This window comes from Trichogramma pretiosum, unplaced genomic scaffold (genome assembly GCF_000599845.2).
Source record: "Trichogramma pretiosum strain Unisexual culture from Peru unplaced genomic scaffold, Tpre_2.0 scaffold131, whole genome shotgun sequence".
NCBI lineage: Eukaryota > Metazoa > Arthropoda > Insecta > Hymenoptera > Trichogrammatidae > Trichogramma > Trichogramma pretiosum.
In genome coordinates, this window is record NW_019640808.1 from 266,219 (window position 1) to 289,086 (window position 22,868).

A 22,868-nucleotide genomic window follows, 5' to 3' on the forward strand; every position below is an offset into this window, starting at 1 on the left:
GAGAAAAATGAAAGGTAATAGTTAACGCCGGTCCCAACTTAAAAAGCCGAAAATTTTCCAAGACTTTTTTTTAAAAAAGTTCTCAAAAAATTCTGAAAATATTTTATTCAAAGTTCTTTGACTTATTTTAAACCGTTTTTGATTCTTGCAGTTTTTTAAACGAAAAACTGCAAGGAAACATCAACGTCTTAAAATTAGTCACCCCATCCAGTGATGATCACCGGAAATTTAAGCGAATAATAGCTTGGCGTAAACGCGAGTAGAATACAACCGACTCGAGGAAACGTTTAGAAAAGTAGTTGATGGGAGATATTTAATGATCGACCATTTTTTTTTTATCATTATGATTTCTTATTTATTTTAAATTAAGTAGAAAATATTTCACTGGTAATTATTAAGTAATAATAGTAAAAAATGTGTCATTTATCAATAAAATTATTTTATATTATGATAAAAATGTATTCGTTTAACAATGTGTGTCATCTGTCAACTTTTACTTTTCGGCGTGGTATTTAAAATCACCAATAACAGCTTTAACATATTCTTCCTGCATAATAGTTTCGAACCATTTATCAACGTGCTTATACTTCTTTCTTATTTCGGAATCGAAGACATATTGATAAGCTGGAATCAATGTTCCAAAAACGTAAATATCAGCCAAATTAATTTTGCTTTTCATCAAGAATTTCGAGGCTTGTAAAGTTGTATTTAACATATTCATCAATATCAATAGATCGGCCTTTGCAGCATCTTTAGAGATTTCGGATTTAGCCCCGATAGTCGATGGTATACATCCATAAACAGATGGAAGAATGTGATTATTCGCTATATTCAACCATTGCAAGACGTGACTTTGTTCGAGATCAGTTTTGCCTTTGAACGCAGAGTTCGCGGTATATACGGCTATTGCGGTTCCGTCAAATAAACTGACGTCTTCGTCTTCGTAGAAAATCGATCCCTTTTTTTCAGTATCTTTTGTATGCTTGTAAACTTTGATGGATCTCCTCACGTATCTGGCTAAAATTTGAATGATATAACTCTTTACGTTTCCATTATCCGCGTAAAGAGTTCCTTTAATGTTTTTTTTCACGCAACTTGGGTCATTTGGTACGCTTGTATTTTGCTCTGAAAAATTTCACATTTTTTGTTGTTGAAAAATATTTATTTTCTCTAAATTATACGTTAACCAAAAACAAGAAACTATCTATTTGACAAAAATCAAATCGTTACAATCGCTAAAAATTAAAAAAAAAGGGCAATCATGAAAGCATAATGGAACAAAATGTAATCTCGTGCATTATCAAAATAAAATTCAGGATGGAAATCACAAAAATCCAGGGTAATTGATTCACACACATGCATGCTCGTGCATTCGTGCAGCACTACGCTGTACCTTGCAGCTTCAAGAGAACCGTATCCGCGTAGACCTGAGCGGCGTTCAAAGCTTCTTTCAGACACGAGACATTGGTGCCAGAGGCTTGGGCGGATTCCGGTTTTCCACCTCCTCTGCCGTTCATCATCGGTGCTATCGCTTGAATCCATTCGTTAGCTTTCAGACCTTCTCCAATGGCAGACTAATGAAAAATAATACGCGAATAAAAATAATATTCAGAATTGATGAAGCGCATGTTAAATAATATCTTACTTTAGGCACGGCACTGAGGGCGAAGATTTTTCCCTCGTCGTGATCAACGGTTATGAAAAGTGCACTGGTCTCCGGCGAGATGGCTTTTACTTTTTTCAATGCTTGGTCCAGAGCTTTAGTATTATTGAAAGCCTTGAGTTCTTCAACGAGAACCTTAGCTCCTTTCTTGGCTTCGATCAGTTTTGTTGCAGTTTCAACAACTTCAGCTGCCACTGCTGCTTTAGCAGCGCGCTCTTTATCGTCGAGCTTTTTCTTCAAAGCTTTCAATTCGCTGCGCATCGCTTCCTGTAAACATTACATGAAGAATGAGTTATTGCCCGACAATTGAACCGACTAATCAAAGATAAATAAAAAAATCAAGAAACCTTTTTCCAGTATGAAATCGTAGCGTGGGACACATCGTCGGTGAGCTCGACGATCTTCTTGACGATCTCCTTGGTCGCGGCGGAATCCTTGGCGTCGTCCACTTTGCTCTTGAGCTTGTTCAGATCGTTTTGCAACAGTTCGGCCTTTTTCAGAGCTTTGTTGGCCTCGGGCCCGGTGAGGGCGACTATTCTACGAATGCCCTTGGCTATGGCTTCCTCGTTGACGATGGCGAAGTCGCCGATGTGCGAGGTGCGGTGCAGATGAGTGCCGCCGCAGAACTCGACGCTGGTCTCCAAGCCCGCCGTGCCGTTGGGATTCTTCTCGAGCTCCTCTATCGGCACACCGGCGCACACTACGCGCACGGGATCCGGATAGGTCTCGCCGAACATGGCGCGGAGACCGTTGATGGACTTGGCCACGGCGAGCGAACTTTCCTTGGCGTAAACTTGCTTGTCCGCGCGCACCACCTCGACGATGAACTCCTCGGCTTTTTTAACTTGATCGGCTGTCATTGCACCTGTTGGATTTATTCCAAGTTCGTTAACTTTCGCTTCGACTCGAGATTTTACGTAAACAATCATCGAAATATGTTACCTTTATTGGTAAAATCAAATCTCAATCTGTCCGGGGCAACCAAAGAACCTTTTTGATCAGACTCTGGTCCCAAAACTTTTCTCAATGCGCAATTGAGAACGTGCGTAGCGGTGTGATTGCTCATAATCAATCTTCTGCGGGAAAAGTCAACGTTCAAATGTAATTTGTCGCCTTTTTTCAAGGTTCCCTCTCCCACGGTTCCAATATGTAGAATGTAGCCACCTTTTACTTGAACATTTTTCACACAAATTTCCGTGCTCTGTGCATAATACATGATTTGTTTATTATTTCAAAATATTAACCAAAATTTATTCGTTCAATTTACCTCATCATCAACTTTAACTAAAAATCCTTCGTCATAAATTTGACCACCTTGTTCAGCATAGAAGTTGGTTTGATCCAGCAAGATACCAACTTCGTCGCCAGATTTAACTTCGTCGACGAATTGTTTATCTTTACGTAAAGCAAGGACGGTTCCAATGCAAGGAGCGAAACTGTATTCTGCATAACTGTCTTTCGATACAACTTGGTAATTATATTTAGGCGAATCGTCTGTTGTTTTGATTCCAGAATTTTGCAATTCTGTTATAGCATGGACGTCCAAATTGATCAAATCACTTGCTCCACCAGCTTTGTTTTGCGAAACAAGCTAAAACATTTTAAGTAATGTAATGCTATTAAGTTGAGTTTTGATAAATATTAAAAATTAATGAAAATTAAACATACAATAGCTAATTTTTTGGCTTCTTCGTAGCCTGCGAAATCGATCGTTAAACCTTTTTCTTCCGCCATCAATTGCGTTAGATCAACCGGGAAACCGTAAGTATCATACAATCTCCAAGCAACATCTCCGGGAACAACTTTGTCAGTGTTCAATTTAGCTATTGTTCTGTTTAATAAATTGCGGCCTCTGGTTAAAGTTTTAAGAAATTGAGCCTCCTCTTCATTGACAATATCCTTAATAGACTGGGGATCTTTTGTAACTTCCGGAAATACATCTCCTACAAAAAAAAAATTATTGTAGATCGAAAACTTCAAAGAATACATTTGTGCATGACATTTTCAAAAACCTTACCAAGAAGTTCTACCACGACATCAATGAGAGTTGCGAAAAATCCTGGTTTAGCATTCAATTTTTCGGTAGCATATCGAACGGCGCGTCTCAAGATTCTTCTAAGTACATATCTTTAAAACAGTAAGTAAAAAAGTGTGAAAACCTCTAATAAATGACGAAAGTAAATTGATAGATTCATATTTTTTTAAGTCATTCTTACCCTCTTCCAGTATTATCTGGAACTCCACCGTCAGCTAAAGCAATAGTAATAGTTCTTGCATGATCAGCAAGAACTCTGTAAGCCATGTCAATACCATCAACATCATCAGCTCCAACACGTCCTTGATAAGGAGTAGCATTTGTACCTTTTTGAATAGCATCAAAAAGTGGCAAAAATAGATCAGTGTCATAGTTTGAACGTTTATTTTGGATGACAGATACAAGACGTTCTAATCCCAAACCACAATCTATGTGTTTCTTAGGGAGTGGATGAAGTTCTCCATTTTTTTCTCTGAGCATAAAATCCATTAGGTTCATAAAAGAGTACAATTTATACATTTAAAATTTTTGAGATGCATTACCTATTAAATTGTATGAAAACCAAATTCCAAATTTCCAAAACATCTGGGTCATCCATATTTACAAGATGAGCAGCTTCCCTACCACCAATTCTATCAAAATGAAGCTCGCTGCAGGGTCCACAAGGTCCTGTTTCACCCATTTCCCAAAAGTTGTCTTTCATACTTCCAGGTAAAACGTGACTCTCAGGAACACTAAATAAATTTGATTATATTAGCACGAAAGATATTTGAGAGGAGTTCCAAAATTCTTACCCTAGAGAGAGCCACATATTTTTACATTCTTCATCTGGTTTTAAATTGGATTTTTCATCTCCTCCAAAGTATGTAACATACAGTTGACTTGGTGGTAATTTCAAAGTATCAGTTAAGAATTCCCAAGCCCAAGTGCAAATTTCAGTCTGAAAAATTGATACATTTTGTATAATTTTATTTCAACTGATGATAAAAAATTAAGAAGTTGATTAAAAATAGAATTCCACTTTACTTTAAAATAGTCTCCAAATGACCAGTTTCCCATCATTTCGAAAAATGTGTGATGATACACATCTTTACCAACATCATCAAGATCATTGTGTTTACCTCCAGCACGAATACACTTTTGTGAATTGACAACTCTTTCCCATTTAGCCATATCACTGTTAGGATCGACTGTTCCCAAAAATATGGGTTTGAACTGAAAAAAAAATCATTATTAATGATTTGAATACTCATCAAAAACTTTTCTTCTTACCTGATTCATACCAGCATTAGTAAACAGTAATGTGGGATCATCGTGAGGTATTGTTGAGCTGGAGTGAACATACTCATGCTTTTTAGATTTAAAAAAATCAATATAAGCTTGACGAATCTCTTTAGCAGTCTTTTGAGACATTTTGAAGAAGTAGCTGCAATCATTTTCAAATTTATAAAAAAATTATTATTAATACTACAATATTATTATTTTCTTATGTTCAGAATCATAAAAAAATTGAGCCATATGGACTGAGTATTCAAGTAAAACATTGATGGCATCATTAAAAATTTTATTAAAAACCATATTTTAATCTTGAAGCAACTTTTATACTTAAAATTTGAAACAATTTTCCATTAATTTTAATACAATTACGTTCAGATATATTTTCTTTATTATTTTTTAAAATATTTTTAAATACATTGAACTTCAAATTCATAAATTATAATAAGTTTTTAATGCTTGAATACTCAAGTCAGTGGAAACTGGAAATCAATCAATTTAATTGCAATGATAGATAATCGCTTGTCAGTAAGTCTAGTAAACCTAGATAAATGTATTGACTAAATTAGTAAAACAAAACATGTGCCAATTGCGGAGTTCGGCATTGTCACTTATGCGGATGACCGCAGTAAAAATATAAAAAATATTTCAAGGGAATATTTACTCGGATTAAATTATAAAAATTAAGAACAGACGTATTAGAGAATCAAAATTTTCTGTTGCAAGAACCAAATGAATTTCACCTTAACCTTTTGCACGCGTGTTAGTCAGACGCCGTATAAAAAGCCGACATGCACCTTTATGCTAAGGAACCAAATTCCATTCGCTGCTGCTAAATATGCTATGCGGCGACTTGCGCGGCTGCTCGCCGTAACTCGAGTTTTCGAGTCGTCGTCTGCCCTGTGTCTACGGGTGGTGCGTGAGTACACAACTCGACTCCGATTTCTCAGTGTTTTTTTTATATTTGACAGCTAACAACAATTAGTCAACATGCCGTTCATGATAGGGAAAGAGCCTGTGAGGCGAACACTGAATTATTTAAAATCTGGCAAATTAGTTTTGAAAAATTCTATTCAAATATTCGCCATTAATTTCAACTCTGTTGGACAAAATCACAAAGGCATAAGGTTAGAACTGTTGATATTTTTCTTTTTAAATTCATTTGTCCAAGTGCGATTTCATACATTTTGACAAAAAAAGAAGATTTTATGATAATTATACTATTTCTGGTACGGAAATAATGAATATAATAATGAAAATAAATTTCGTTGTTTCAGAGATTTTATATTTTGGCACTTGCCACAAGTATTGTTTAAAAATCGACAAGTCCAAATTGTAGAAATAAAAAATAAAACGCCAACTCCGTTTATAACTTGTTTTTATGGTAAGTTTTTAAATTGATCATTTTTTTTTTTTACATTTTTTTGGATAAAATAATATCAAAATATTAATTCGTCAACAGAGGATGGAAAAAAAATGCTGATTGATCTTGATGGAAAAAACAAAGATGAAATTCTTGATCATCTACTCAAAGTGGTTGGAAAATCAGCAGAAACCCTTAAACTTGAAGCTATAGCCAGAGAGAAAAAAGATAACCCAGCAAATTTTGGATTTGGTTGTGAAAAAAGTTGCATTTGTGAAATACCTGGACAAGTACCTTGCCCAGCTATAGTTCCCCTGCCTGTGCACATGAGAGGGAAATTCAAGTTCTCTAGGGAAACACTTGAATAATTTAGTATTTTTAAGTTGTTAGCTCTTTAAATTTTAAAATTCATTTATACTTGTATAAAGAAAATGTATAGTGAATAAAATACCATTGATTGTTTTATTAATCTTTGAACATTTTTTTCTCATCATTCAATTTCAAAAGTATATACAGTTTTGGGAAGTGTTACAAATAATTAGACTTCAAGTTATAAATATAAGTTTTTTCAACAGTTAAAAGATTTACACAGCACACAATCGTTTATACAATAACACAAGTAGTGTTATTGAAAACAATATTGTATATTTACATTTTAATACTAATAATAAGTTTATATAATACATTGGCAGTCATTAGTATAAGTTTTGCAAAATCAAAACAAAGCATAAATAGTAAGTATAACAATGAGCATTATCGTTATATCACTATTATTTTACACAGCTTGTAAAAACTTGTCCTATTCATCTTCTGCTTCTTCCACGTGAGTATGGTTTCCTATTATGATAATTGTCCCTGCTATGATGACGCATAGAGGTAGATGGTTTGCTATTATCGGCTTTTTGGTACTGCTGAATAACAGGAGTTCCAGTCAATGGTTTGTTCAAATTAAATTCTTCTTCAGATTCTTCCATCATTTTCAATTTTGCTTCAATGGCTTGTATGGCTGTATCTCGACTAAATTAAAATATTCATTGTTAATTAAAAAAATATTACAATTTATAATTGATTTATTTACCTTAATTTTTTATCTTCTAGCTTAGCACCCGTCAAAGCTGGAATAACTTCTAGTTGAGGTTTTGGTCGGTCCATTTCACTCTACAGTTTTATAGCATTAAAGAAAATACCAATATTTATAAGCAATAAAAAATTGTTGAAATTATATGTATTACCTCTTTAATACTGTGAGCATATCTCACTCTGATATACTTTGATCCTATCTTGAGATTTTGTAAGGCATTCATGGCAGTTTCAGCTTCTTGACATGTTTTGTATGTAACAAAAGCATATCCTCTTGGTTGACCTGCCTGAGGTCCAACTTTGTGGAAGAGAAAATCAAACTTCTCGATGTTGCCATATTTTTGTATTAGTTTCAGGAATTGAAACCAGTTGGAAAATAATTAAATTGAATTAGCATACAAATTATTAGCAGAGTAAAATAAATATTCTATAAAATACTTACTCGTTCATTCTGACATCTAAATTACCCACCCATAACCTGCGGTCCTCTACTTCATCAGTTTTGGAAACACCAAGAGGTAAAGGTATTTGGCTCTACAAAAAAATAAAAAAATGTAATTAATTTAACGTTTAAGAATGTTGAAAAGATATTTTAAGCATTGAACTATCTTACCTGCATGATAGCTGTCATTAAGCACTCTAACTTGTAAGACTTCAAAATTCCATCTCATCAAAAACGTGTACAAAATTAGGACTGAAGTTGAACCATTGAGATAATTATAAGCAATAATTAAAAACTACACTGTATTATAGGTTGCGTTTGAGTAATCAAACGGGAGCTGTCAGCAGAGTCGATCGGAGCAAAGAATTGACAGTTTGATTCAATTCCTGCACTGCGACTACCTATACACGTACGGAGTCGATTGTATTATACGTTGTATACATAACATACAAGTGTATGACTATATACACAACAAGTGACGTCATCGCATGTCTTTCGGAGACTCGACACTAGATGTCATATGCCGACAGTTAGAGTTGCCGTGTATTTTGTGACAACCCCTCGAGTGCTCGAAAGTCGACGTTATAAAACGTTCAGTTCCCAAATAGAGTTCAGTGTCAAATACTACTCATCTGTCAGTTTCGGATCAATACATTAAAAATCTCACTGTCCGGTGTAAATAAGAATTTCAAGTTAATTGTTGTCGCATTCAAAAATAAAAATGTTCGCAGTTTATCTAGAAACTGGAAATAATGGCCAAAAAAGGCTCATTGAATTACAAAATTCAATGAGTGGTGTTGAACTTATGGATATGCTCCATCAAAATTTCGTAAGTAGAATAGTTTTTCTTAAATTAAATAGCAATACTAAGTTGTTGTTGTTAACATCGTAATTACTTTTTTCAAGTATTACTTGGTGTTTAATGAGCAAAATAGAGGTTATGTTTTCATTTTTAATAATTTTAAATTTAACATTTACAGAAAATTTCAAAAGATACCTTTTTTCTCAAATGTAATGGGCTCTTAATAAATGAAGAAGATCAAATTCAAAATCAAGATGTCATTTTAATGCCAAGACTTCTAGGTGGTAAAGGAGGATTTGGATCCATGTTAAGAGCGATTGGTGCTCAGATTGAAAAAACTACAAACAGAGAAGCTTGCAGAGATTTAAGCGGAAGGCGCTTAAGGGACATAAATGAAGAAAAAAGGCTCAAAGCTTGGCTTGAAAAACAAGCCCAAAAAAAAGATGATTCAGAGGAAAAGAAAAAGAAAAAGATTGAAAAATTACGTGCTGAACCAAAACATGAATTTAAGGATGCTTCATATGAGGCTCAAAGATCTGAATTAACTGAAAGAGTTCAAGATGCTGTAGAGGCTGGCTTTGCGGTTGCTTCAGCTTCCATAGGTGTTAAAAGAGCATCAGAGAGTGAACCTAAAAGAGTTGTCAAGAAAAGGAAAACGATATTAGATGATTCAGATGATGATTTGAGTGGAGAGGATTCTTCTGATGAAGAAGAAACAAAAACAAATAAATTATCTGTAAGCTTATAAAGTTGTAAATGTACTTAGGTAATTAAGTATAAGTTTTGTATTTTTAGTTTAATACACTTATGTAGTCTCATCCTTCATTCGATTGTATATAGGTATAAATAATAATTTTATAATAAAATCATTCATAAAATGTCAAAACTCTTGTATTGTTATGTGTAAAATTCAAAATATATACAGCTTCATGATTAAATGAATTCACTTTCAATGTATTTTATCCTTCAAACATTTTTATTAAAAAATATCAACACAAAATCTATAGAAACAAATTACTTCCGCTAAATGATAATACAATAAAAATACGTCATCTCATATTAATTCTTTGTTGAAAATCTGACGTCATTCATAATAAGCCACTTGACAGTTGATCCGATCAGTTTAAGGCAAAGTTGTCTGCTAGCTTACACGTCTGTCCGATACGTAGTACACAAGTGTTGTGTTTTTAACTTAATAAAGGCACAACTTACGAGCAAACGTTGCATTACTTTTTAGTGACTCATATTTTGATTATAGAACAAATACTATATCAATTAGTTTTCGAATAATAATCATCTCAGCCTTTAAAATATAAATGATGTTTAAAAATAGGTTAGTTTGTTTACAAAAGTCTGTCATTTCGAAAAGCTAATGATCATTGTCCTCGATTATTTATTTCTCTCGTTACAGAACTGTGAAAACTTCGAATGATTGCAGATAACAAGTGCTATCAAAATAATTTAATTTAGGTACTGAGGTGGATGTGAAATTCGTTTCAAATTGTTAATTGAACATTGTAAAAAATGGATAGTGACATCGAAGCTGGTCATCGACGCATTTTGATGGAAAGTCGAGCTGCCGTCGAGCGTGGAAATCAATCGGTGGCCAAATCTCAAGCAATAGCCATAGAGACTGAGCAAATAGGGACAGAAGTAATTTCGGAGTTGGGAGAGCAAAGAGAAACTTTGATGCGAGCAAAAAACCGACTGATTAATACTGACCAAGAGTTAGCTAAATCGAGAAAAATTATAAATACTATGAAAAGAAGGGTTTTGACGAATAAATTTGTTCTTATCTTAATTATTATATTCGAAGTAGTTATCTTAGGTCTAACTGTTTATATTAAATTTTTTAAAAAATAAATAAAACTTGTTTATACTTTGTTCAATTCGTAATTATTCATTTATTTTTATAAAATGTTAATATTTTTTTAAATACTTCTGGATTATATCCTTCTAAAGTTGGGATTCCATTGACAAAAGCTCCTGTTTCGTACAAACTCATTTTTGGTGATATCCAAAAATAATTCTTTAGTCCTTCCAATCCACCCAAATTCAATGTATTTAATTGGTACACAGAAAAGTAATAATTTTTTCCATCAGAGTATACACTTTGTACAGTCACTGGTTTAGGCAGTTCTTTGACATCTTTGCCAAATTGTTCACAGGCTGAACAAGCTGCTGCAGTAAATGACTTTACAAGGGATCGTGCCTTTGTTTGATTTTCTCTGACAGTTAACTCCGTTTTATTTTTAACTTTAGTTGGGTCGTGATAAACAAATATTGTGTGCAAATGTTTTTGATGGTTACCAGTAATCACAGCTGTATACAAATAATGATTAAAATTTTTAAAGTAAACAGTAAAATGTTATAAAAAGAATTATTATGATGTAAAAACTTACGGTACAAGTATTTATGGTCATAAAAATGACTTTCATCAAAACCAATAGAAGGATGTAGTGGATGCATATCTGGCACAATCATCTTTTTGCAAACTTCTTCATTGCCTTCCATGTTAGGTTTCAAAGTTTCTTTAGAAAGGAGCATTAAATCCATAGTCAAAGTGAATTCAAAAAGTTCAAATTCCCTTTCAAATGGATAACATAATAATCCATTTTCAACAACACTTCTGTTTTTAACAAATTCAGGACCACTCAAACGATCACATAGCTGTAACATTTTCTTGTTCAAATTTTGTCTGGAAAATAACAACACAAATGAAATGTGAATTAAAATATTTTCTTTTTTTTTTTTTTTGACACTTACGCTTTCCTCAAATCTGTAATACCCATTTGTCTAGGAAAGTTCCAAGCAGGTCTCAGAGGATCTTTTATTTTTGGCAAAAGTTCTTGATGAGCATCAAACATAACCGATGTTTTAATGATCCTGATGATGAATATTATCAATTAGTTAAAAACAATATCTTAATTATTAAATATAATAAAGTTAAATATAATAAAAACAAACTTTTGTACGAGTTCATTGGTATGATCTGAAACATCTTCTGTTGATTTTTCTACAGAATCTGGTAATGCATCATTGAAAAGAACAGTTTTTGTCAAGTGTTGAGCTTGCACAATTCCCTCCAATAACACAATATTATCTCCGTATTGTAAACATGGGACTTCCTTGTAATCAGGATGCGTTGAGTCTCTGGGAAGTGGCTTTGGTACCAAGAAGTCATCATTATTGATACTGTACATAAATGTCATAAATTATGAAATATTTCTTTCTATTGTCAATAAAAATATTGTTCTCATGAACGTATTGTCAATTGGCATTACATGAATCTATTTTTCGGTTGATGGTCTAAGTATATTTCTGCATCGATAACGGGTATACCTCGCTGAGTGAGGATCTTTTCGGCATTGGTTTCGAAAGGTTTCACTTTGCCTTGCGAATACCAATTGTTACGTATTTGACGACCGATGTGTTGCTTCCACAAAACTTGAGATAACTTCATTTTTGTCGGAGGAAAAACAACTTAAAAACTAAACAACAAAAGTACGAAAAATTACGTTAATAGGTTACGGCACTTTTATACTCTACGAATCGTCCACCCATGCGGCTCACGCCTGCCACACTCACGATTGTATAAATTGACATTACAGACAGCGGCAACTCGACACAGTGTACAAACTCGCGTATTTCGGTCCGCAGCGTTGGCTACGACTTGTCCAGATGAAAGTTTACCATGCACAAGTAGCAGAAAGATCATGCATTTGACATTTCGCAAGCCTTCGATTGCGCTGGATCATTTGACAGGACTCGAGGACTATATAACGAATGGACGGAATAAAAAATTCAACGACGTTTATCTTTGATATTATCAATTTGGGTTCGATTTATCGAGATTATCAAGTTGTTTTTTTTCAAAGATGGGGTTGGGTCCGCAATCATGTTTTGTTTAAAAACCGTTTACAAAGTTGTCAACATTCGCATTAAAAAATTCGTTGCGAAACTCGTTGCGAAAAAGATGAAATTCAAAGAAGCCTCGAACTACAGTCAAATCGAATGATAATATTTGATCTTAAAACGAATAACGTCGTCGACTTACATTAAATTCGACGCAGTTCGCATACATATATTCGCTAGCAGGGACAGCAATTTAGAAAGTAATAAAGATAAGGAGCCTGTGCGTAATTTAACATTTGCACAAATGCCGTAAGTATACATCATTGGGCTACATGGATATGCTTTTCTGCGCGAAAAGCGCAAGCGTCGCGAGAGCCACGAGAGTCGGTGTGTACTGTCTGTACTGTCTCTGTGTACGTGCATAAAGCGCAAGTTCGAAAAATCATGGCGGCACCACACACTGCGCGCAATGCGTCGGGGGGACGCGCGATTTGTTTACATGAAATTCAACGAGGCCGCGCGATGCCTGCCTGCACATTCGGAGCGTCGTTATTAGTAAATCGGAGCAATATCGATCCGTTGTTTCGTTCGATCAAAGTCGCGTAATTCGACTCGCATAAGAGCCAAGTATTATAGATAGTGTAAAAAAATGTCAAAAGGATCGCTCGTACGGATGATCGCGGGACATCGATGCGGGCAAGGATATCAGTATACGCAAGTAATAATGCACAGAAACGAAAGGGGAATATATAATAGATAGTCGAGAGGTGCGAAGCGGTAACACGCGCGATCGCCTTATTGCAATGCATGCATTTGTTTTATTACGTGCCACCAGCAAACAAACAGGAAATGTAATTCGATTGTGGAGTAGTCGCACGATCAGTCGCTCGCATTCGAAAAGAAAACCTGGTAAGTGTCATTCGAAAAAGAAGTCATCGGCATTTGGATCCGAGATTCGACTTTGACAGTCCTATGGTCCACGGGGTCGCTCGCGAGCCGACGAGTCAGTCGTATTACTCGTGCGCACATTTTCGGAGCATATAAGAGCGTCGGCGGAGTACAGTCTCTCGCTCTCTGCGTACCACCACCGTGTCTCATATAAACTCCATGTGCCATGGCGTGCACACATATAGTCAGTGCTACGGAGTACAGTACACGCAGCTTCGAGAGAGCGTCGGCGTATTAATGCGCGCCGCTCTGTACGCTCGGCGATTCGCACAAACTGGAGTCGCGCGTGTCGTATACTATATATATTGGCAAACTTTGGCGAGGGAAGGCGAATACTGTATTACATATAGTATACGCGAGGCGCAATGTGGCAATGCCAGACTGTACCCAAGGCGCATGTGTACCTATATACAATGAATTCGCACCAACACAGGCGCGACTCATCTGCTGTGCTCCAGCGCGGTATACTATATATGATACGGACTCATCCTACACATATACACACACACACACAAACAAGCGAGGCGCGCACGCAGTCGCACAAAACACTCCTCCGTGTGTAATGCGGCTCGCAGCTCCTATATGTACTATGTACGACGACTCGCGCACGAGTATCGCGACGGCATCGTGCGTATACCATACCTATCTATATCGCGTACAATACGATATATAACGTCGGCTTTTCCGCTCTTCGGTGTATACGTATGTGTGTACCTATCCTATATCGCCACTGATATAGCCGCCGCGCCGCCGCGGACGTACACGATAATATACCTATATACCGCACGAGCGCGAGCAGAGAAACCGTGACTCCATGTATAGAGACCGGAGTGTGCGTCGTGCCTATCGTCGTATGTATACATATATATCGAATATAATATCGGAGCGCGCGCCTAGCAGCAGCAGCAGCGGCAGCAGCTCTCGACTGCTATAACGTCGACGACGACGACGACGTTATCGTCAGTACTGCGCTCGAACCGCGTGTGTGCGTGTCTCTCTCTCTCTCTGTTTTTTGCTCCGTAAAACACAACGTTATATATTTTTGTTAATAAAAGGAATAAAACTGCATCGCGTTGTTGTACCGGAGTGTGCCGTGTTTACCGTGTCGGTGTACATTAATATTGCAAATAACGCGCAGCAGCCAGTGTCGTGCACGCGCGCCTCTCTGGACACATATACATCACAGCCGCTGGGGGGCCGCCTGGACGACGACGATCGCTCCAGCCGTATAATACATATATAGAACGACGACGTCTCGAGCGTCATATACACAAGCACGCCAGTAGCAGCAGCGTGCCGCGGCTGCGGCGGCGTATATATAAATTGGCAAGCGCCCACACACACTTGCACGCGCGGCCTCGCTCGCTCGTCGCACGTATATATATATACATACACTGACACCGTCTTTGATACAAAAGATCGAAACTAGACAGCCGGCGGCGGAGGAGGAGGCGAAGAGTGCGTCGTCGTGTGGAAATTAAAAAAAGCCGAGATTTCATCCACCAAGATCAAGCTGCGTCGTCGAGTAGCCAGGGCGGCTAGCTCCGCTTCGAGACTGCCTGCTGCAGCAGCGAGGAAGGCGAGCGGCAGTGGCGGCGGCGGCCGCAGCAGCAGAACCATGAGCAACAACAAAAACACCAGCAGTAGCCGTGGCGGCGGCAACAACAACAACAACAATGCCAGCAGCGGTGCAGCAGGCGCACAACAGGCTGCCGCTGCCACGGGCTCGCGACAAGCGGCCAATTTTAATTTCGATCGAGGTAAAGAAAGACCTTTATTAAATTTGCGCCAGTGCATGTGTTGTTGCACCATCGAGTGTCAACGCGATGCACGCCGCGCGCTCGCATGCATACGATGCTTTACCTATATGCTCCTCCTCGCCCCACGCATATCCTCTTCCCGATGTTATGTTTTACTTTATTATTCATTAATGAAAAAAAAAAAAAAAATCGATGTAAGTTGTATATTTTTTATACTCGGAGTTTGTAACGTTAAGCGAAATGGCAGCTATGATATACCGCTTGGTCGTACGTAGCTCGACCGACTCGTGTGTGCTGGCTGTGTCGTCGTCGCCGTCGCGATGGATCATGGAGGCCTACTGTACTCGTACAACGTTCGCGTTTATGTAGACCGGTGTGCGTCGTCTCTCTGCGTATATATTGCGCGGCATTACTTTTTTCCGGCTGCATTATTTACACACAATGCTCGCGAGGAGAGCATGTGTGTTGTCGTCGTCGTCGTCGTCGCCGCTCGCGTCTCTCGCACCAGCATAAGATATTATATTTAAAAGCTAGAAAAGTGTAGTCTGCAAGAAGCTCCACACGGCTCGTCTTCTGCTCGTATATATACATTTTGCCTCGGTTGCTGCAGACGCGCTCGCGTTTAGCTATATAGCGCACGCAGGCATATACAATATGCCGCCAAACGGAGTCCAGCGGAGCAACGCCGCGCCGCTGCTCCATTATACATCGCAGAAGCAGCAGCAGTAGCCATACGCCGCCTGGAATAAAGGCTCTCTTTCTCTCTCTCCCGAGAGAGAGAGAGACTCATGGCTGTCGTCCATGGCTTCTGCTAGATTATATATACATATTTGACGCCGCAGACGCCGTCTTTCTCGCGATCGCCTCCGTCTGCCATGCCAGCTTTCGTATACACGGCTCGCCTGCCATAATACTACTACATATATATATATTCGCACACATATGCCCGTGTCTCTCCTTGCGTACATATAGTCTCTTTCTCTCTCTCGCACGCACGCAACAGCGTATATACAAACATATAGGGATCCTGTCGAGTTGACTGCTGCTGCTGCTGCCACCGACGTTCATTTTCCACGCAGTCGTCCCGTCCTTGTTCGATTCACGCGCGTCTCTCTCTTTCTCTTTCCAGCTTGCGCTCGCTTTGCTCTCTCGATGTTGGCGCTTTTGCGCAGTGACTGCGTCATGTCGTGCATTTCCAGCAGCGCATTTGTAACGCACGCTCGTATATATACGTACGCGCTACACAACAACGAAAAACCTACATATATACACATAAAAATCCCGTACGTGTGTGTGTGCGTGACTCTGTGTGCAGCAGTCGTTGGCGTCTGCCCGTACTCCATATAGCCATATATTATTGCGCTGCGCTCTGCGCGCGGGCCTATATAGCAGTAGAGGAGTCTCGATGTGCCTCTGCTATCTCGTTGCTGCGACCGCCGCCGCCGCCACTGTCGTCGTCGTCGTTCTTTGGCGTATATATTCGCGCACCACGACGGAGTCGCGGACTGCTGCTGCTATACAGCACGCCAAACAAAACCCGTCGTCATTTTCGCACGTAAACGCGAGTGTGTGTAGTGTATATACTGCGTTTACTGTCCGTCCGTCGTCCGTCAGTTGCGAGCCGGCCACTACGCGTCTCGGTACGTGTGTGCTCGTTGTTTTTTCCGAGAACACCTCTGACCGTTGCCCCGTTCAAGTTGGCCCCGCAGAAATTGCCAGTATAGTGCCTTCCGTATTATCATATATAGTGTTGTTCAGTGTGCGTCTGTTGTCAGAGAGAGCGAGCGCGTGCAGACATTTATATTTTGCACGATGTAAAGTTAGAAAGTAAAAACTTGGACCGTGTGTCGCGCAGTGGTGTGCGCGAGTGTGAAGCATATAATATATATACGAGACTGGATCTCCGTTGCAGCGTATAGACTTTTTCCAGTGTCCGTTTTTTTTTTTTTTCGTTCCTTGTGTTTGGACGTTTTTTGGCATTTGCTCGCCGGTATATACAGACGTCGAGTGCGTAGTAGCAGTAGTTAAGCTGTAGTACACAACGTGCCGCGAGAGGAGATCGCGCGTCGCTTCTCGTCGACAAAGGATAATTCGGCGAAAAAGAAAGCACAGAGCGCGTAGGTGCGCGCGCGCTCGCCCCGCTGCCTGACTGCCTGCCTGCCTGCGTTTGCTACTGCTATAACTGCCAACTGCTGCTGCTGCCTGTCTTTTTTCGCAATTTGGCGCCGGCCGATATTATACGCTGTACACAAGGCCACCTAAGGGACATCGTCTCGGGAAAGCCCGTCGTCGTCGTCGTCGTCGATCGTCGTTGTGTCGCGCCATGATAGCGTCGCGCCTGCAGCAGCAACGACGACGTTATTACAATAATAATACCGAGCCTTCTGTTTTTCGCCTACTCAAGACGTAGTATAGCAGTACGTCGAGCGTCCGAGGCGCTTATAAAGCCGCCTCTGGTCACTGGTCGTGACAATCTCCAGCAGCAGAACGTTTTCGCGGCAGACGGCGGGTTTTTATACATACACAGTGTATCCTTATATATTTTTTATATAAAAAAAAGCCATATACAACGTACAAGTGCCACAGTTCGTCTAACATATCTGCGATATATATGTAATATATACCGCGGTGCCAAACGGCTCGGCCGCAGAAACACACACGCTTTGTTTTGCGACGACCGTGTTTTGATATACATATAGTACACACGTATAGTACGCGAGGGCAGACGCTGCTCTCTCTCTGTCTTTCACACTCGCTCTCTCGTGTGTGTGTGTAAGAGCAGCCCCGATATCTATCATGTCGGCTACCATCTCGAGCCGGCCGCTGCAGCAGCAGTGCAGCGAGCAACAAGTGGAAGCCGCCACTGCACTCGCCGACGTCTCCACCAACCGGACGATGTTTTGGCCGCAACAGAATCAACACTTCTCTTGCACCTACCAATGTACATGCCCGTTTGCTTGCCTTTTTTACTTTAAACATATATATTAAGATACGATAATATGCATATCTACTATATAGAATCCAAACGCGACTTGCGCGCCTAATACACGTACATGCTAATGCAGTCGCGGGATATTTTTAGATCGCGCCCGAGAACCAAACAATGACGAGCTTCTGCCCTTTTGATCTCTCTCTCTCTCTCTCTTGCTCTTTCTCTCCTACACGTTCGCTCTCTTTTGCATGCCCTCGCTTCGAGGTCTTTGTCACATTGCAGGCGTATATAGAAATACCGAGAGAGGCTTTTTTTATTTTTGTTGCTAATTTTTATTTTTATGACAACGCACTCGGCGCACCAACGCGCCAAGCTTTATCCCCGCCACACTCCTATTGTAGAATCAACTTTCGACGTTGACAAATTCAAACGATGACCTTAATGCGTCAATTTTTTTTGTTTGCAGATGATATGGGCCACAATGGAGCTATGCTGGATATGTTGGCAGAAGTCGCTTCGCAGACTCTTCACTGCGAAAAGAAGCTCAGCGAAATAGACTCAAAGAAAGCCAATAGTAAAAAGAACAAAAATCAAAAGAGTCAACCGACGAATCAGAAAAGTCCCAAAATTCAGAAAGTTCAAAAGAACCAAAAAAGTCAGATAAAACAGTCATCGACTTATACTGTCACACAGTTACTTTCTATGCCTGCGACGCAGCTAGTCAAATTATTTACTGTATTTAGCAGCGACGAGCTAAGAAAGTTGTATTCTTATTCCTGTGCATTAGTACCTGGATGCGGTGAAAACTTTACCAGTTTCGCAAGCGAAGAGAGAGCCAATGTATCTATAAAATCTCATTTAGCCGACCATTTAAAATTCCTACAAAATAATGCAGAAACATGTTAGTATTCTTGAAATTATTATGCTGCCATAAATATTAATCAGTGCACAGTGAGTATTTTATTTTTTATATTATTGTTACAGATTCTACATTCACAGCTACGGCAGTCAATGATGCCATGATCAAAGTAAAACCAACTCCGATCAGAAAAGTTGAGAAAAAAGTAAAAGTTCAACCATTAAAAAAGCCTTTGAAAGAAACACTTAACAAAGAAAACAAAGATATTAAGACAACCAAAACTGCTAATCAAGTACGTAAAATTTTACCAAAACAAGTCAATTTGAAAGAAGTGGAAAATAATACTGAAGAAGAAAAAGTTGTTGAACAACACGAAGTAATTATACCAGAAGCAAAGAAAGAAATCTCAGAAATAAAAGTACTAGGTGATCATAGTTACTTTGAAACAATTAGACAAGAAAATATTATTGAAGAACCTACAACAATAACTGAAGTACCTGTAAACTCGTCATCCAATGAAAATGTAAGTGTAATAAAAATTTGTATTAATAATTTTTATTGTCGATTCATTCAAATTTGAAAACTGTATTATGAAATTGAACATTAAGCCTAGTTTCCAATTGTAGTGTCTATAATAAGTACAGTGCAACTTAAATTATGTAATGCTCAAATATTCTATTTATAATTTGCAGATCATGTTAATGGTAGTAGAGACTAATGGAGTTAGTGCAAAAGACTCATCTGATACTATAGAAAATCTACCAAGCCCCATGAATGCCGAAGATAATCAAGTACAAGGTAACAATTAAATTTTTTATCTAACATTTTGAATATTTTTTATTTCAAAGTCTTCTTCTCTTGATCAGTTTTCTTAAGAAAGTTCATGTCAGCTAAATATTTTTAGTTAATGATTGCAAAAACTTGAGTAATTTTGAATAAAATGTAAAGTAGTCTTAAATCCTGTCATTTTTTTTCGTATTGACTTCTTTTCGTGACCATGTCAAAAGGTTAACCTATATCTTACCTGCATGTCTTTTTTTGGTCTGATGAAAACCTCAGTCTCTGTGAATTTGTGTTCAATTTTTTTTATTATGGGTTACGATTTTATTGTTTTTACATAAATTTAGAAGTTCCAAAAATATTAATAAAATATATTATTTCTATTTTTGTAGAAGACATGACTCTCTGGAAAGATGAACCAGTGAATGCTAAGGCTCCAGATTCATTCATGCCAGCTAAACCCAAAGGAAAAGCAAAGTTCATAGGCACTAGTAAAGAAGAACGAGAAATGGCCTTGATTTTAATTGAAAAAATTAGAAAGAAAGGAAATCCTACTGGAAATAACCTTCAATGTCGAATATGTGACCCACCTCGTAGTTTTACAGCTCCAACAACTTTGGTTTCACATTACCGTAGTCATGCTGGTATCAAACCATATGAATGTAGAATTTGCAAGGCTGTTTTTACACGAAGACACAGCCTTAAGTATCACATGCTAATACATCAAAATCAAACACGTTTTACTTGTGCTGATTGTGGAAAAAAATTCAGACATCCATCGCATTTCCGAGAACATCGCCGAAGACACACGGGAGAAGCACCATTCGGTTGTGAAGATTGCGGTCAAAGGTAACACAATGTTGATTGATGTTTAGTTATATTTTAAAAATTTTGTTTACCGGCATTTCATAATTAATATTTTTTATGCAGATTTAAAACAAGAAATACCTACAAGCGTCATTTAAAAACTCGCCATGGAAAAGTGCTCACAATAACTGGAGAACTACTTCACTTATCAGAAGAGGATTCTAAAAAAGTCAAGACCAAAAATCGCCGAAAAAAGCAAAGTAATATTGACAACATCATAAATGAAACTGCTACTGCAACAGAATCTATCATTGACTCCTTACAAAATGACAATTATACGTGGGAAGATCAACAAGCTTGTAATAGTATCATTGATAACAATGTGGATCAATGCATCGATAATACTATTTGGATGTATGAAGAAAATCCTGTTGAAGAAGAAAACTTTACAGAAATTCAAGACAAATCACCTAACATGAAGACTGACATTAACGAGACTGAAATAGAAGGTAATTTTGATAGCAATGAATTAGTCATTGCACAAACTGGTTCTGATGGCATGTTGCATTTTCAAAACTATAACTGCGCACAAAATAGAGTTTATGCAGATGGTAATACCATTCAATTTTCTTGCGAAGATAGCATTTGTACAGATATGACAGAGAATGTTAAATCATTTGAAAATCAAGGAGAAACTATTGTTGAATATCAAGAGAGTGTTGATAATTTTAATGAAGCAATAGATCAACCTATTTTTACACCGAAAGAAGAGCCTGTAGATAGTCTTTTTGTACTTGAAAACGAAGAAGTTATTACTGAAACAATTGAAGATTCTGAAATGAAGGAATTGATTTCCACTACTGAATCTAATGAAGAGAAAGAAGCTACACCTACTGAGACTACTTCGGAAGAACAAACAGTAAAAATAATACCTTGCCAAGTAAAAGTTAGCGATAACGGCGGTGCAACAACTTTGCAATTCTTGAAGAATAGCAAAATTCTAGGAATTAAAGGACAAAGCATCAACCTTATCCAAAATGGTAAACACCAAACATATTTACTTCTAGCCAGCAATGATAACAATATATTGGAGTTTGATAATAGTGTTATCGGAGGATCAAAATCACTGCCTGTGATTCCTGTTCCAGCTGAATGAAAAACAATACACATATATTAATAAGTGATGTCTTTGGCAAAATTGATTTCATGTTGTAATTAAAGAATTTCGTAAGGTTTCTATGAGATAATATTTAGATATTGTATTCAACAAAATCTATTTATAATGATTTAAAAGACAAAAATTATTTAAAATCGAAGAATAACTGACTCCAATACTATAAGTTAACATTTTTGCAATGATAGAATCGTACGATTATTTATAAATAAGTAGCGTTTGAGTTAAATATACATCATATTGGTTACTCAGTTTCATCTTTTGTGTACGTTATCATATTTTTTGGTACAAAAAAGTATTGTAACCAAAATTATAGTCATACAGTTTGTGAAGATGATTATGTATTGAAAATTTCGAATTTTTAAAATTTTAAAAATTTTTAAAAAGAAAAAAAAGAGATAACGTGATTATCTCTTTTAAGGAACATCAATACTTTTTTGTCATGTAGCTTGGGACACTTGTTGCAACGCGCATCATAACAATTACTTTCTTCTGTTGCTCAAGTTTGTCTTCCAATCGCAGAATTTTAAAAAATTTGATTTTGTAACTAATAATCGCATAAATTGGAATAAAATTAAAACTATTTCAAGACAAATTATTATTTCGAAATGTAATTGTATCGAAAAAAAATTATATTATTGAACACGTAAGGATCTTATAAGTCGAAATAATTTTGGTAAAATACCAAATAATTAAGCAACGAATTTGAGAATTATTTATTGGTATATGTATTAGTTATGCTTAGGCGCCATCAGCGCGAAAGTTTTTCATTTAAATTGAACAAAAAAAAAGTTACAGTCATAATGAGAGGCTTTCCTATTATCAACGCGCTAGATTTCTCATTCATAGTTGCGATAAGAATCGCAAAAACATTGAAATGCTTCATAATAACATATGTGAAATGTGCCTTATTACACGAAAAAAAGCAATTGTCAAATTGATTCAGTAATTATTTCAGCGTTCTTATGATGAAAAGAAATGAGAATACATTTATTTAAGTCATTTATCCATTAATAGATGTAAGAAACCTTAGGATATCGTTCTCTGCATACATATATCGATTAATAGCTTCTTATCATAAAAAATGTATGTA

General features: G+C 37.4%; 7 protein-coding genes across 10 annotated transcripts; 4 read left to right on the plus strand and 3 right to left on the minus strand.

Annotated features, from left to right (window-relative positions):
* Nucleotides 1-456: 456 nt before the first annotated feature.
* Nucleotides 457-5,812, minus strand: LOC106657638 (alanine--tRNA ligase, cytoplasmic). Of its 3 annotated transcripts, none has more exons than XM_014379242.2 (14): nt 5,723-5,812; nt 4,971-5,124; nt 4,725-4,913; nt 4,493-4,638; nt 4,241-4,432; nt 3,880-4,170; nt 3,681-3,790; nt 3,332-3,606; nt 2,931-3,254; nt 2,606-2,864; nt 2,011-2,528; nt 1,646-1,930; nt 1,394-1,574; nt 457-1,125 (listed from the first exon to the last, which is right to left on the minus strand). In XM_014379242.2, the coding sequence occupies exons 2-14, from the start codon at nt 5,109-5,111 to the stop codon at nt 494-496; spliced, it is 3,543 nt and encodes a 1,180-aa protein (XP_014234728.1). In that variant the 5' UTR covers nt 5,112-5,124; nt 5,723-5,812; the 3' UTR covers nt 457-493. The 3 variants fall into 3 exon arrangements, with proteins under 3 accessions (XP_014234728.1, XP_014234729.1, XP_014234730.1); XM_014379243.2 differs by having other exon boundaries at nt 5,717-5,794; XM_014379244.1 differs by lacking the exon at nt 5,723-5,812 and adding an exon at nt 5,638-5,677.
* A 56-nt stretch (nt 5,813-5,868) lies between these two features.
* LOC106657593 (probable 28S ribosomal protein S25, mitochondrial) lies at nt 5,869-6,813 on the plus strand. The gene is made up of 3 exons (XM_014379192.2): nt 5,869-6,100; nt 6,251-6,357; nt 6,436-6,813. Exons 1-3 carry the CDS (start codon nt 5,964-5,966, stop codon nt 6,702-6,704), a joined length of 513 nt encoding a protein of 170 aa, XP_014234678.1. The 5' UTR covers nt 5,869-5,963; the 3' UTR covers nt 6,705-6,813.
* Nucleotides 6,814-6,886: 73 nt separating this feature from the next.
* Nucleotides 6,887-8,280, minus strand: LOC106657632 (probable RNA-binding protein 18). The gene is made up of 5 exons (XM_014379236.2): nt 8,030-8,280; nt 7,859-7,950; nt 7,569-7,782; nt 7,415-7,494; nt 6,887-7,353 (listed from the first exon to the last, which is right to left on the minus strand). Exons 1-5 carry the CDS (start codon nt 8,045-8,047, stop codon nt 7,140-7,142), a joined length of 618 nt encoding a protein of 205 aa, XP_014234722.1. The 5' UTR covers nt 8,048-8,280; the 3' UTR covers nt 6,887-7,139.
* Nucleotides 8,281-8,382: 102 nt separating this feature from the next.
* Nucleotides 8,383-9,598, plus strand: LOC106657650 (replication stress response regulator SDE2). Its single transcript, XM_014379264.2, has 2 exons — nt 8,383-8,687; nt 8,839-9,598. Exons 1-2 carry the CDS (start codon nt 8,580-8,582, stop codon nt 9,406-9,408), a joined length of 678 nt encoding a protein of 225 aa, XP_014234750.1. The 5' UTR covers nt 8,383-8,579; the 3' UTR covers nt 9,409-9,598.
* Nucleotides 9,599-9,690: 92 nt separating this feature from the next.
* Nucleotides 9,691-10,549, plus strand: LOC106657652 (vesicle transport through interaction with t-SNAREs homolog 1B). Its single transcript, XM_014379266.1, has 2 exons — nt 9,691-9,993; nt 10,072-10,549. Exon 2 carries the CDS (start codon nt 10,185-10,187, stop codon nt 10,521-10,523), a length of 339 nt encoding a protein of 112 aa, XP_014234752.1. The 5' UTR covers nt 9,691-9,993; nt 10,072-10,184; the 3' UTR covers nt 10,524-10,549.
* On the minus strand, nt 10,515-12,489 carry LOC106657649 (39S ribosomal protein L37, mitochondrial). The gene is made up of 5 exons (XM_014379263.2): nt 11,945-12,489; nt 11,628-11,855; nt 11,427-11,546; nt 11,063-11,358; nt 10,515-10,982 (listed from the first exon to the last, which is right to left on the minus strand). The coding sequence occupies exons 1-5, from the start codon at nt 12,121-12,123 to the stop codon at nt 10,561-10,563; spliced, it is 1,245 nt and encodes a 414-aa protein (XP_014234749.1). The 5' UTR covers nt 12,124-12,489; the 3' UTR covers nt 10,515-10,560.
* A 1,884-nt stretch (nt 12,490-14,373) lies between these two features.
* Nucleotides 14,374-22,817, plus strand: LOC106657647. 2 transcript variants are annotated; one of them, XM_014379260.2, is made up of 6 exons: nt 14,374-15,223; nt 18,622-19,056; nt 19,140-19,537; nt 19,707-19,812; nt 20,187-20,643; nt 20,725-22,817. In XM_014379260.2, the coding sequence occupies exons 1-6, from the start codon at nt 15,082-15,084 to the stop codon at nt 21,755-21,757; spliced, it is 2,571 nt and encodes an 856-aa protein (XP_014234746.1). In that variant the 5' UTR covers nt 14,374-15,081; the 3' UTR covers nt 21,758-22,817. The 2 variants fall into 2 exon arrangements, with proteins under 2 accessions (XP_014234746.1, XP_014234744.1); XM_014379258.2 differs by lacking the exon at nt 14,374-15,223 and adding an exon at nt 16,464-18,164 and having other exon boundaries at nt 20,725-22,816.
* Nucleotides 22,818-22,868: the final 51 nt, after the last annotated feature.

Coding starts and splice junctions, on each gene's coding strand:
- LOC106657650 (XM_014379264.2), top strand. CDS start 8,580: ATGTTCGCAGTTTATCTAGAAACTGGAAATAATGGCCAAAAAAGGCTC. Junction 8,688..8,838: donor ATATGCTCCATCAAAATTTC/GTAAGTAGAATA, acceptor TAACATTTACAG/AAAATTTCAAAAGATACCTT.
- LOC106657593 (XM_014379192.2), top strand. CDS start 5,964: ATGCCGTTCATGATAGGGAAAGAGCCTGTGAGGCGAACACTGAATTAT. Junction 6,101..6,250: donor CAAAATCACAAAGGCATAAG/GTTAGAACTGTT, acceptor TCGTTGTTTCAG/AGATTTTATATTTTGGCACT. Junction 6,358..6,435: donor GTTTATAACTTGTTTTTATG/GTAAGTTTTTAA, acceptor ATTCGTCAACAG/AGGATGGAAAAAAAATGCTG.
- LOC106657649 (XM_014379263.2), bottom strand. CDS start 12,123: ATGAAGTTATCTCAAGTTTTGTGGAAGCAACACATCGGTCGTCAAATA. Junction 11,547..11,627: donor ACCAATGAACTCGTACAAAA/GTTTGTTTTTAT, acceptor ATTCATCATCAG/GATCATTAAAACATCGGTTA. Junction 10,983..11,062: donor TGACCATAAATACTTGTACC/GTAAGTTTTTAC, acceptor ATTTGTATACAG/CTGTGATTACTGGTAACCAT.
- LOC106657647 (XM_014379258.2), top strand. CDS start 18,020: ATGTCGGCTACCATCTCGAGCCGGCCGCTGCAGCAGCAGTGCAGCGAG. Junction 18,165..18,621: donor CTTCTCTTGCACCTACCAAT/GTACATGCCCGT, acceptor TTTTGTTTGCAG/ATGATATGGGCCACAATGGA. Junction 19,057..19,139: donor ACAAAATAATGCAGAAACAT/GTTAGTATTCTT, acceptor TTATTGTTACAG/ATTCTACATTCACAGCTACG.
- LOC106657632 (XM_014379236.2), bottom strand. Junction 7,495..7,568: donor ATGCTCACAGTATTAAAGAG/GTAATACATATA, acceptor ATAAAACTGTAG/AGTGAAATGGACCGACCAAA. Junction 7,354..7,414: donor CTAGAAGATAAAAAATTAAG/GTAAATAAATCA, acceptor ATTTTAATTTAG/TCGAGATACAGCCATACAAG.
- LOC106657652 (XM_014379266.1), top strand. CDS start 10,185: ATGGATAGTGACATCGAAGCTGGTCATCGACGCATTTTGATGGAAAGT.
- LOC106657638 (XM_014379242.2), bottom strand. CDS start 5,111: ATGTCTCAAAAGACTGCTAAAGAGATTCGTCAAGCTTATATTGATTTT. Junction 4,171..4,240: donor GTTTTCATACAATTTAATAG/GTAATGCATCTC, acceptor TTTTATGCTCAG/AGAAAAAAATGGAGAACTTC. Junction 2,865..2,930: donor TAGTTAAAGTTGATGATGAG/GTAAATTGAACG, acceptor TATTATGCACAG/AGCACGGAAATTTGTGTGAA.